At 51.8% G+C, this 12,930-nt stretch overlaps 1 protein-coding gene across 4 annotated transcripts in view; it reads right to left on the bottom strand.

Annotated features, from left to right (window-relative positions):
* LOC118662633 (probable phospholipid-transporting ATPase IIA) overlaps nt 1-12,930 on the bottom strand; it is a 113,252-nt gene that overhangs the window by 11,487 nt on the left and 88,835 nt on the right. For all 4 annotated transcript variants that reach the window (XM_036321235.1, XM_036321237.1, XM_036321238.1 and 1 more), the window contains exons 15-18: nt 10,834-10,995; nt 3,405-3,497; nt 2,238-2,321; nt 747-917 (exon numbers count right to left, since the gene is read on the bottom strand). In XM_036321235.1, coding sequence (XP_036177128.1) covers nt 747-917; nt 2,238-2,321; nt 3,405-3,497; nt 10,834-10,995 — 510 coding nt within the window. The remainder of the gene's footprint in view (nt 1-746; nt 918-2,237; nt 2,322-3,404; nt 3,498-10,833; nt 10,996-12,930) is intronic.

A 12,930-nucleotide genomic window follows, 5' to 3' on the forward strand; every position in this document is an offset into this window, starting at 1 on the left:
TCAGTTTCCTATGAGCCAAAGGTACGTGACAGCGTTTGGTTTACAAAAATCCACGCTCGCACACACGGGAGCCCCCGACGGGCACGAACGTGGCTGGAGCACCCCTGTGGCTGGTCTTAATCCACAAGCTCGCATGGCCCAGCTCACACGCGCTTCTGCCGCATGCAGGCCCGAGGACGCAGCCCAGAGCTGCTTTGGGGCGGAGGCGGGTGGCAAACATACGTGTTCTCAGGGGCGCTGAGCCAGGAAGTTCGCTGATCCTTTGCAGGCTCCTCAGACGCCCTCTACTGGCCTCTCCTGATCCAACTACTGGACATTTGGGGGCCCCAAAGAGTAGAGTACAAAACGTAAACGTAGCAGTTGCTGGGGCAGGCGGTCACTCTGTTGGGTGGTTACCCATCCACCCAGACGCACCGACAGACGGCTGGCTGGCTGGCCACTCACAGGGGTATAGTGGACACACTTGGCACGGAGGGATGAGGAGCCGCGGGCGGTCCTGCCTGCGTGGAGCCCGGCCCGGTCAGGAAGGCCAGCCAGGAAAGCAAACGCGCAGGGCTGCCGGGGCGGGAGGTGATGAGAGGCCCACCTGAGACGGGGCTGGAGTCCCTGCACGCCTGGCTCCCTCTGTCACACGTCCCCCCCTCTCCCTTCCCCTACCTTCGCACTCCGCTCAAGGGACAGCTGTACAATTCCGGAGCCCATTCCCCGGGGGGTCGCTCAGCAGCCAGGCCGCAGAGGCCGCCCACCTTGATGCCAGCGTTCCGCAGCGTCTCCAGCGTGGGCCTGACGTCCGCCTGCAGCTGGTCCTCCACCCCCGTCAGGCACAGCAGCTCCATCTCCATCTCCAGGCTCTCGATCACCGTGGCCACTTTGAGGGAGCGGTCGTGCACGCTCAGCTTGGCCTGCACGTAGCGAGCCTGGGACACAGCAGGGGACACGCTTAGGGTGGGGAGGCGCAGGGTTGTCCAACGCCCAGTGGGACGGCATGCTGATCCCACCGCAGCACCTGGTGCAGCCCCCAGAGGGATGACACGGAGGCTTCGGTCCCTCCCAAGTCCACAGTCCAGACACGGGAATGGACAGACCTGAGTTCCACCCTTGGCTCTACACCCACCTGCTGTGCAACTTCCAGCAAGTTGCTTAACTTCTCTGAGCCTCTACTGCTTTCACCCAGAAGCAGCAATAACAGCCCCAACCTCACTGGGTTGTTGCAAGGATTGGCACAACTCAAGAGCTCAGAAAAGCAGTAGGTTCTCCGGCACAAAGCACACTTTGTAACCAAGCATCCTTGACGAAGTCCCACTTCAGAAGACCATCGACCCAACCCTTCTGTTTCTCCCCTCTTTCCAGTGCTGGCAAAGACCTAGAGGAAAATCAAAGGCCCCTCATGGGCCGACTCCAAACTGATGCCTTTAAAATGGAAAGGAAGGTGGACTTGATCAGGGCTAGGCCTCTTGTTAATTAAAACTGTACGAAGAACTCACACATAAAAGAGACAGACAAGCACAGCTTCTCTGGGTGGAACAGGACAAGGGCCCAGGGCCTGTCCCCAGCCTCACCCCTCCCTTCCCGTCTTGCATGCATGTGCGCGCTTGGCTTTATGCCAGGACTGGGGACCTAACAAAGACACTTCCCTTCTAGGGACAGACAGTCTACGGGACAAGATGACATATTTATGCTGGAACCCTTGGCTGTGCAAGTCAATGATCTGGTTCAACATTAATATTTTTTACTTTAAAAAACTAGGGCCTCATTCCAAATTTTCCAGGAGGTGTGCTATGTGCCGATGACTAGCCTAAACGTTGGGGATATAAGAGCCAAGCAGAGTAGCAAAGTGCTCTCAAAAAGACTCTATTCCAGAAAAGATATGTTAATGTTTATGTATATGGTCATTCTAGATGTTGTTAAGTGCAATGAAGAAAGTTCAATGGGGTGAAGGGTGGAGAGTGTTAAGGTGGGGCTGCTCTAGATGGGGAGTCCAGGAGGACTTCTCAGAGGCGGCGGCATTTGAGCTGAGAGCCAAAGGAAGTGAGGGCGTGGGCCACGGAGCAACAGGCGGAAAGAGAGTTCTGTGCACTCAGAGAGCAAGTGCGAAGGCCGGGGACAGGAGTGAACCTGACTGTGCTCGGAAGTGACAGGAGGATGGCAAGAGCAGGAGGAGCGAGGGGCAGCTGGGAGGAGATGTGACCGGCAGGTGGGCAGGGCTGATAATAACCAGCCGTCACAGGACCACTCACCTCGAAGTCCTGATACTGCTCCTCGGCTAGAGACTTCTTCGCCACCACGAGCACCCGCAGCCCCTCTCGGGCCATGTTCCCACACTGTGAAGCAGAGGGCGGTCAGCGGGGCTGCACTGAGGCTCTGCCCTGGGCCCTGACGCTCGCTGAGGAGGGCCAGGCGCTGAAGGGGACAGGCCCCTCCCGTGGGGACAGCGCACCGCCACCAGACCCTGCCTTCCCCAAAGCCGTGTCCCTGAGTGAACCTTCTAAGGGGAGGTCATGGCATGACCCACAGGCCACACGACCTGCAGTTTCTGTGATGGGCACCGTTTGTTCCGAAATTTAAGTCAAGGGTGTAACACTGCACAGGAAAGTCTGGATTTCCGGCTTGTTGGGAAAATGGAACCTCTGACACACTGAGCACGTGTTCCCAAGTAACCGCAGCAGCTGACGGTGACATGCAGCCGCTTCCGTGGGCTGCTGGAAAGCAGGTGTTGAGCTGACACCATGCCCGTGCCTTTCACACACAAAACGTGACCCTGGCAGGAAAACATGGCCCGGCCAGTTCCGTTTGTGTTACCCGCCTGGCCCTGTGGGCATTTGTGCTTGCGAACCACCCAATCGAAGATGCAATATCCACACCCTTTATAGTCACTTCCCATGAGTGTGTGCTGGACCCAATGGCCTGTTCCTGGCAAAGAGTGTGGCGAAGTGAGGGGAGGTCCCTACCGAGGGCAGGTGACGTCCTCTCCCCGCCCCGTCCTGCTCCCTCACTTCCCCCGCTGACAACGCCAGCTGCGAGTTGGGAGCTGTCCCACGGAAAGGTCCACGTGGCGAGGAACGTGGCAGCCTCCGGCCAACAGCCACCAAAGAGCAGACTCCTGCCCATGACCACTGAGTCTGGACAGGGTCCTGCCCCGGCTGAGGCTTCAGATGAGACCCCAGCCCCAGGCGACCCCTTGACTGCAGCCTGTGAGAGACCCGGTGGAGGACCCAGCCAAGCCGTGCCCGCATTCTTGACCCATAGAAACGGCGAGAACTGAACGTGTTATGCGAAGCTGCAGCATTTTGGGGTGATGTGCTACGTGGAGAACGAATACAGAGACCCCCCCCCTCCTAGCCCCCTGTGAGGGCAGGCCTCCAGAGGTGCCGGCAAGGCCGTTCCCACGCCCACATCACGCTCACCTCTTCCTCCAGCCAGTCGTTGTACTGCACGATGCCAGCCATGACGACGTCGGCTCCCTTGATGTAGAAGGTAATTTCCCCTGTTGATTCATCCTAGAGGGGCCGGAAGGCAGGAGTGAGCGGGAGGAACGCCCGCCGGCTCCAGTGCCCGCTTCCCCTGACAGCTGGTGCGCCCCGTGTGCTCAGCAGACGCCCATGTTTTCCACTTGGCCAGAGATAAAAAGCCAGAGGGGGCCTCGCTTTGGGGCAAAGGCCACAGAAAATAGCAGAAAACTCAGAGCATTTGAAAAATTATTAAATGATGAAAGCAAGATCAAAAGGATGTAAGAACTTTGTTTGTGTTTTTTCTAAGTAACTACCATTCCAGCAGGAACAGCTCCCACGCTGTAAGATAACTCCGTTTACACACTGGCCTGCCAGTGTCACCACGGCGCCCCCACCCCCACCCCCACCCCGCAGACCAGAGATAATCCCCTGGACCAGGGCTGCTCAGCCCTGGCACCACGACACACGCCTGGAGAACTCTCTGCAGTGCGGGCAGGGTCTCCGGCAGCATCCCTGGCCCTCCACCGCCAGACACCAGCAGCACCCCAGGGAGACCCACAAAATGTCTCCAGACATGAACACATGTTCCCTAGGAGGCAAAACCTCTACTGAAAACCACTGACCTAGATGATGCCACCCCCTCCACCCCCGACGTGTAGCTGAGCACTGGGCTAGGGAGTTTCAGTTCACCTGGCCAGGCCTTCTGGGGAGTGGGTAACCCACTGTACAGCCATCAAATGCTCGAACCTGGTACCAGCCCCAGCCGATCCCCCACGGGACAAGCTACATCTTTTCTCTAAACGTCGGTTTCCTCACCTGTAAAATAGGGACCCTAACAACTCTTACTGCAGAGGTGAGTGTGGCTTAAACGAGACCAACTACGCAGAGCACGTAGCAAAGGGCCAGACACACAGGAAATGCCCCCCCCCCGCACCCCTTTCTGTTGAGTGGCAGTAACTCTATAGCCCTCAGTCACTCTGTATGTGGAGAAGGAGGCTTATCAGCACAGAGGTCCTCAATGGGGGTAATTCCCCCCACCCACCCCTGCCCAGAGACATGGGGCAATGTCTGGAGACATTTTTGGTTGTCAGAGTGGGGGGCAGAGGGCGTGCTGCTGGAGCCTAGTGGGTACAGACCAGGGAGGCTGCTGAACATCCTACAGTGCACAGGACAGACTCACAACCAAGAAACACCCGGCCTCAAACGCCCACAGCGCCAAGGCTAAGGACTGCTTGTTCTGAGGGATGATGGGGAAATCGCTGGTTCTTGCCCCTTACACGACTCTTTCCTTGATGATGCCCATCATGGGGAGGCTGGAGGCTGGAGGCAGGGAGATGGGCAAGGGAACTGAGCGTGGCCATCACCACCACCACAACCCCACCACCCCCCCAACCCCCCACGCCTCCTGGGGCCTAAATTCTACTGCCCAGACGCCCAGAATGCGTGCCTGTTAACGCTTCATACAAAGGAAGAACACACCGCCAAATCAGTGGTACAGCTTCCTCTTTTAAAATAACTTTCAAAGCCCTCTAATCACTGAGGATCTTTTTAGAACAACATGATTACTCAGAAAAGCACCACCCTCCACGCAGCGCCCCCTGCGTCTGAAAGCTCCGGGCGGCGCGCCTTATCGCCGACAGATCGCGCCCAAGCTCGCGGGTGACTCAGGCCAAGGAGAGCTGTGGGGTCTGAACATGAAAGCCTCGGAGTTTTTTTTTGCCTTCCCCTTCACCCAAATGGTGCTGAACAAGAGAACCGTAGGAAATGAGGCCCTCCCCGGCTTCCTCTCCTCCAGCAGGGACTCGAGAGAGCTCAGCCTCCCGTCCAATGTAAATACTGTGTCGACTGTCTCCTCCCCTTAGTCATTTCCTCCCACCAAGTTCATCACCAGGTTACTTCGTTCCCATATTATGGCAAGATGACGCTATAAATCTACAGAGATCTGCTGGGTGTGTGGCATTGTTTGGGGGCCTCATCTTTTTCCACTGTGGTCTGGTGCTGGCACCTGTTCAAAGGCCTCTTCTGTTCAAACAATGACAAGGGGATGATCTATGCCAACGGCCCGACTGCATCTCTCCACGTGGGGAGGCAGTGGAACATCTTGTGCAGAAGAAAAGCAGGGCAGGCTTGTCCCTTCAAAAGGACAAGCACACAAGCCCCGAAGAAGCTGGTTCCTCTGAGCCGTACCCACCTCCTGAGAAGAGAGACTCACGCAGACCCGACCTCGCTCTGTGAGCGCCAGACGGTACCACCACGTCCTGCCCAGGAGCCCACACATTTGAGAGGGCTGATGAACCAGGCGAGAGCAAACCCTAACTCAACAGTCACAAAATAAACCAAGAGCTTCTATCACTGATTGAAACGTCGTCACATCAGGTAATGGACGGTTACTTTCAAATAACAGACAGGATACATGGACACGTTCGCACTCAGTTCCCGGGCCCGCCACAGTGAACAGCGGCGCTGGATTCTTTGTGAGGAGGCTGTCCTGGCCTCCAACCACCAGATGCCACCCTTGGAGCTGTGACAACCAACACTGTCTCCGGTCCTTGCAGACGTCCCCTGCGGGCAAGGTGGCCCCAGCAAGAGAACCTGAGTGAGAGTCATGCAAAATGCAAAACTGGTCCAAACGCCCTGGGTGCTGACTTCCACCCATCAAAAGCAAAGAGAAAGAGGAAGACAGGTCAGAAACCAAGAAAAATTAGCAAAATAATACGCATCGTGTCCAAGACAGCCAACCCAAGATGGCCGCTCATACATGTACCTTCAGCAGCGAGAAATGAAAAACAACCTAAGCACCCAAAAATATATGTATTCAATTACATAATGGTACACTTTTTTCCAACAAAACACATGCACACATTAAAAATACTGTTTAAAAATCATGTTTTAACAATAGGAGAACATTTTCACCATGCACAGCTCACTGGAGAGGAGCAGTTTAGGATGCCTCCTGTGGAGTTCAATGCCAACTTTATAAAAATGGTCACAGATATGCACACTCATACGCTTGGAAACAACTGACGGGAAATTCTCCGAGAAGGTTACAGCAGCCGCCTTTGGTGGGAAAATAAAGACAAGTAGTTTTGATCTTCTTCTTGATATAATTATTTGTTCCAAATGTCAACTGAATGCTGACTTTTTTATAACCTGGGTAGGAGGGAGTGCTGTTTTCAGATGATGCATTTGCCCACCCAACAGTATCCCACTTCCAGGCATGAGTCCTGTTCTTGCTGTGGGAAGACACGGGGCCACACCTAACAAAGTGTCTGGGAATGAGAGTCCCTTCCCACAGAGGAAGGGCGGGTGCACGCTGCCCACTCGTTCTAGGATGGCTGATAGGGGGGCCAGTCCTAATGATTCAACCCTGAAATGACTTTAGCAGAGCCCATGGCCTCACACTTGGAAAAATAAAGGCTGGAACGAAGTTAAAGTGATTCCACAGGAGAAAATGGTTCTAATTCCCCAGGATTTACGCTGTGGCTCCGAGGCCATGGGTGCTCCCGACATCAGATGTGTGCTGCCGATGCGGAGGCCCTGGGTCATAGAGGCTGAGACCAGCGAGAAAAGCAGCAGGTCTGTGGGAGGGGAGCTCCCTCCAGGCCCCCAGTGCCAAGGACACACGCCCCATGGAGTGTAAAAGCACCTGCTGGGCCCAGCCAGCATGGCTCAGTGGTTGAGTATCGGCCTATGAACCAGGAAGTCACAGTTCAATTCCCGGTCAGGGCACATACCCAGGTTGCAGGCTATTACTACTATTCCCAATTCCTAATACTACTATTACTAATGACTGTAATAGAATCTACAACTTGGATCCCTAGGGCAAGAAAGACTTGTGTAGATAGGGTGGTAGAGATCCTCATTTGTGGGGTGTTTTTTTTAAATCCAGAAAAAAATGAGACTCTTATTCCAAAGATTCTCATGATCTGAGGCAGAGTTTTCTCCAGCCATGCCAGATAGTGCACGGAACCTTTAAACACACCAGCAACCGCCCAATGCCAAAGCAGGACTGGGATGGCACCAGGTCACCTGCACACACTGAGCGCCCCGGTCATGCTGGTGGCCGGCCAGGTTTAAGAAGAAAGTGGCCTATGACTCCAGGGTTCCCAGGCTTCCCTGGACGGAAAGTGTGGTCTCTAGGAGTAAAAGCGCAAGTAGGCAGACAAGATGCTCATTCCGACTCCTCAGACAGGCAACACTGTAAAAGTCTGACACTATCCAATGTGGGGGGGCATGAGGGGGACTGAGATTAGAGCCAGCCCTTTGGGGAAAGAGCCGAGGATGCCTGGCGGAGTTAAAGATGTGCATATTCTACAACCCAGCAACTCTCCCTCTGGGAGAACTGCATAGAGAAACTGACGTCTGTACAATGGAGCCTGGAGCAGACAAGGCTACGCAGAGCTGTGCTCTTGCTAGTGGCAGCTAACTAGTGTCTATCAAGAGAGAACCGCAAAAGACGGAAGGAAGAGGGGTATAGTCACAAAATGCAGTACCAAAAATCAGCTAAGCTTAATGAAGTGGGTGTAAATTTAGCATTAAGTTTAGTTAGTGTTAAACAAAAAACAGGAAGTGCAAAAAATGATACATAGACTACAATGCCTCTTAGAGAATAAAAATATGTAACTCCTTGATATACATTATTTATACTCAACATGTCTGATAACAGTATTTTAAAATTCCTAAGAATGAGGAACTTGGTGCAGGAGACACTTCTAGGAGTGGCAGATGGGGAGACTTCGACTGAATGCATGTTCTATTTCTTTAAGAAAATTTCTGAGCTACAATCCATGCAAAAATATGGGTGAATCTTAGAAATAAAAATTTGAGCAAATGAACTCAAATTCAAAAGGGTATCTACTGTACAATTTCCTTTACATAAAGTTCAACAAGAGACAAAATTAATCAGTGACAGAAATGGGACAGTGGTTATATCCTTGTAGGGAGGGGGATGTAGTGAGCAGAAATGGGGCACGAGGGAGCTAAGGGTGATGGTGGGGGGCTTCTGTTCCTTGCTCTGGAGGCTGGCTGCATGGGAGTGTTAACTTTGTAAGCACTTGAGGTGTACACATTTCAGCTGTTTGTGCTTTTCTCTGTGTATGCTTAGTTCAATAAAAGTTTCAAAAGGATAAAGAGAAGTTCTAAAATAAATATGGCAAATGATGCTGAGTAAACATTTCTTCAATAATGTGATTGCACAAATAAAAACCCATTGAAACTGCACAAATGAAAACACATTAAAAATATTTAATGACAACAAGGGTGCCAAGACTATTCAATGGGGAAACAATAGTGTCTTCAATAAATGGTGCCGGGGCAATTGGAGCTCCACATGCAACAGAATAAAGTTGAACCCCTACCTCACACCATATACAAAAACTAACCCCAAAGGGATCAATGGCCTAAAAAGCAAAACCTACAACACTCTTAGAAAGAAATATAGGAGTAAATTCATGTCCTTGGATTTACCAATGAACTCTTAGATATGATACCCAGTCAAGATCAACAAAAGAAAAAACTGACAAGCTGGACTTCTTTGAAATTAGTAACTTCTGTGCGTCAAAGGAATTTTATCAATAAAGTAAAAGACAACCTATTGAATGAGAGAAACCATTTGCATACCATATCTTGGATAAAGCTCTAGTAACCAGACCATATACAATAAAACAACAAAAAGACAAACAACCTAATTAAAAAGTGGGCAAAGTCCTTGAATAGACATTTCTCCATGGAAGGTATACAAGTGGCCAATAAGCATATGAAGATGTTCCCCACCATCAGTCATTAGGGAAATACAAATCAAAACCACAATGAAATGCCACTTCACAACCACTAGGATGGCTGTAATTTAAAACATGGAAAATAAAAGTGCTGATGAGGATGCGGAAGAACTGGAACCTTCGTATACTGCTGGCTGGAATGTAAAATTGTGCAGCATTGCAGAAAGAGTTTAGACATTCTTCATAAGTTTAAAAATAGAATTACCCAGCAATTGAGTAACTGACTGAGCATGACCCAGCAATTCCACCCTGAAGAACTGAAAACAGGTATTGTAATTCTTGTACATACATGTCCTGGCAGCATTAGACACAATAGCCAAAAGGTGCAAACAACCCAACTGCCCATCAATGGATGAATGGATAGCAATGTGGAATATTATTCAGCCATAAAAAGGAATGAAGTATTGATACCTGTTGGACATGGATGAACCTCGAGAACATTATGCTAAGTGAATGGAACTAGACACAAAAGGCCACATGTTCTGTGATTCCACTTAATATATGAAATGCCCAGAACAGGTAAATCCATCAAGACAGAAAGGTTAGTGACTGCCAGCGAGTAGGGGGAAGAAGAGACAGGGAGTGGCTGCTTAGGGGCTACAAATTAGCTTTGGGATGATAAAAACATTCTGAAACTTGACAAAAAGGTGCACAGCATTGTGAATATTCTAAATGCCACTGACTTATACATTTAAAATGGCTCATTCATGTTATATGAACTTCACCTCAATAAAAGATATACATTTAATTAAACAGAAGAGCATACAATGGAAGTGTGTTCTTACCAAGAGGTGCCCAGTCTATATCCCTTAGACCAGTGGTTGGCAAACTGCGGTTTGCGAGCCACATGCGGCTCTTTGGCCCCTTGAGTGTGGCCACGAAGTTTCAATCGCACTGGACATGCGTGCCCGCACGTGGTATTTTGTGGAAGAGCCACACTCAAGGGGCCGCAGTTTGCTGACCACTGGGTCAGACCAGTGGTTCTCAATGTTGGCTGCACATTAGAATCACCTGGGAATCTTTAAAATCCTGATTTCTGGGCCTCATCCTCTGGAAATTCTGTTTCTTTGTTACTAATGTGTGGCCCCACCCCATAACAAAGAAACAGAATTTCGGGAGGATGAGGCCCAGAAATCAGGATTTTAAAGATTCCCAGGTGATTCTAATGTGCAGCCAACGTTGAGAACCACTGCTCTAGAACGGGGTTAACAAGGAGCTGACCAGCTGTCTGATGAATGAACGGCTTTTCTTTCTGCTTAGGCAGGTTCTCAACCTGTGGGTCGCGACCCCTTTGGCGGTCGAACGACCCTTTCACAAGGGTCGCCTAAGACCATCCTGCATATCAGATATTTACATGACGATTCATAACAGTAGCAACATTACAGTGATGAAGTAGCAACGAAAATAATCTTATGGTAGCAACATGAGGAACTGTATTTAAAGGGCCAGAAGGTTGAGAACCACTTGCTTAGGGACTCACGTTCCCTTGTTAGTTTGGGCAACGGAGGACATAATAAAAAGGGGTCGGAAGAAGGTCAAGCCACGGGGACATTCACGGTGCACTTGGGGGTTCTGAACTATCCCCGTCATAAGCAGAGAGGACTCACCCTCACGATGATGCCCATGCGCTTGCTCTCGTAGGTGAAAGGGAAGATCTGCAAGATGGTGAAGTTCAGGATCTGGTCGCCAGGGGTCCTCAGCTGCATGGAAGACTGGTCTCGGCCCACCAGGGTTAAGCCCACACTTTCGGTCCACTGTACCAGGGCCACCTGCAGGTAACACGGGGTCGAAGGTCAGACACGGCTGAGCGTCCTGGTTCAGAGGTCAACCACAGGAACACAACGGTGGAAGGGGGGCAGACAGGTGAAATGCAAGCAGCCACTGTGTCCCTGGGAAGACTGTGCCAACCCAGTGACGGCATCCGCTCCCCTGGGCCCCTGGGGCTCTGCACTCACAGCTGCCCCTAAAGGCACGACTCGCCTTCTCTTCCTGGCCCCACGGCAGGCCATGCCAGAGCCCAGGCAGAGCACGCACAGGGTTAGGAGTGACTACAGAGCGCTCCACCACAGATCACTTCTGGGAGAATCTGTGCCACGCCAAACAATTATCAGGACAGACGGGGTGGTTTGACCATCAGGTTCCTGTTTAGGTCTCATGGATACTCACCCAGATGGGTGTTTACAGCAGTTCTCAACTGGGCAATACTGCCCCCCAAAGGGCATTTCAATGTCTGGGGACATGTTTGGTTGTCACAACTGGGGGATGGGAGTGTGCTACTGGCATCCAGTGGGTGGAGGCCAGGGATGCTGCCAAACACAACACAAAATTATCCCCAGATGTCCGTCCTGCCGAGGCTGACAACACTAGTCACACAGACGAGGAAGGGACAGAGGCCAGGCCAGGCGGGCACCTGCAAGGTGGGCCCCTAGCAGTGGGCCGGGCACCCCTGGAGGCATGATTTGTCAGGCGTCCACCCCGACACACAGTCACCATCAGGAAGTTGATGGGAGGAGTGGTAGGAGGTTTAACAGTCGCCAACGATGCCCACGTCCTGATCCCCAGAACCTGTGACTGTCACCTTACGAGGCAAAATGGACTTTGCAGATGTGATTAAGACTGAGGGCCCTGAAATGGGAGAATCTTCCTGGCTGTGGCCAGAGAGAAATGTGAGGACAGGAGGAGGGTCAGACACAGGTGACGTTGAAGCCGGAGGAAGGGCCACAGACCTGGGAAGGTGGGCAGCTTCCGGAGCTGGGCACACAAGGACACAGACTGTCCCTGGGACCAGGAGGAACGCAGCCCTGAGGGCACCCTGATCATAGCCTGGCAAGACCCGTGTCAGACCCCTGACCCACAGGACTGTAACAGTAAACCCCTGTTGTTTTGAACTCCAGATTTGCAGCGATTTGCTACAGCAGCGATAGGAAACAAGTATAGGAGGCGCCGGGTTTAATGCCAAACAAGCTGCCGTTTTATTCCATCCAAGTTCAAGGTCAGGGTGTCTACAAAAGAAACAAGAAAAGGCACCCTCCTTCCTTTCTTCCTATGAAACGATCTTTAGGGAAAGACAAGGGGGTGGATTTGGGGAGAGTGTCGACTTGAGGAGGGAGGGAAGCTGACAAAGTTGGCACACGAGAGGCATCCATCTGAAATGCTTTATCATCGTTAAGCCTGGTGGTGAGTACATGGTGTGCACTACATTACCCTCTATAACTGTCTGCATGTCTGAGATGTTTCATGATTATGGTTATTTTTTTCATCGAGGGGGTGGGAGATAAAGAGTCGCTTTTCCAGGAAACCTAGTAGCAGCAGCCACCAACAGCACCTCTATTTTCTCGGGGTTCGCCCTGAGTCCCCATTCCTTTCCCCAAGAGACTGCAAAAGCCACAAGGAAGCCACCCCCAGCTTGGCACCCCAGGCATCGCTGCAGCTGAAGTGCCACACCTGAAGGTGGGGGGGTCAGCCTGGAGGTCAAACCCGCCCCATCCCACCCCCTTCCAGGGCCTCTGAAATCCGGGCCACAGGGACTAGTCCTCATTTCTGTTCCCACTGTCACGGTTGTGTCTGTACAACCCTGGTGGGTGCTGTGCTCAGAGGCCTAATAGGCTTCTGTTGCTGATATTAACGGAATTCACATTAGAAAGTTCTTCTTCGAGAACAGGAAACTCCACCCTGTGGTAATCACGTCGCAGCAAGCCAGCCAT

Source organism: Myotis myotis, unplaced genomic scaffold (genome assembly GCF_014108235.1).
Source record: "Myotis myotis isolate mMyoMyo1 unplaced genomic scaffold, mMyoMyo1.p scaffold_m19_p_9, whole genome shotgun sequence".
Classification (NCBI taxonomy): domain Eukaryota; kingdom Metazoa; phylum Chordata; class Mammalia; order Chiroptera; family Vespertilionidae; genus Myotis; species Myotis myotis.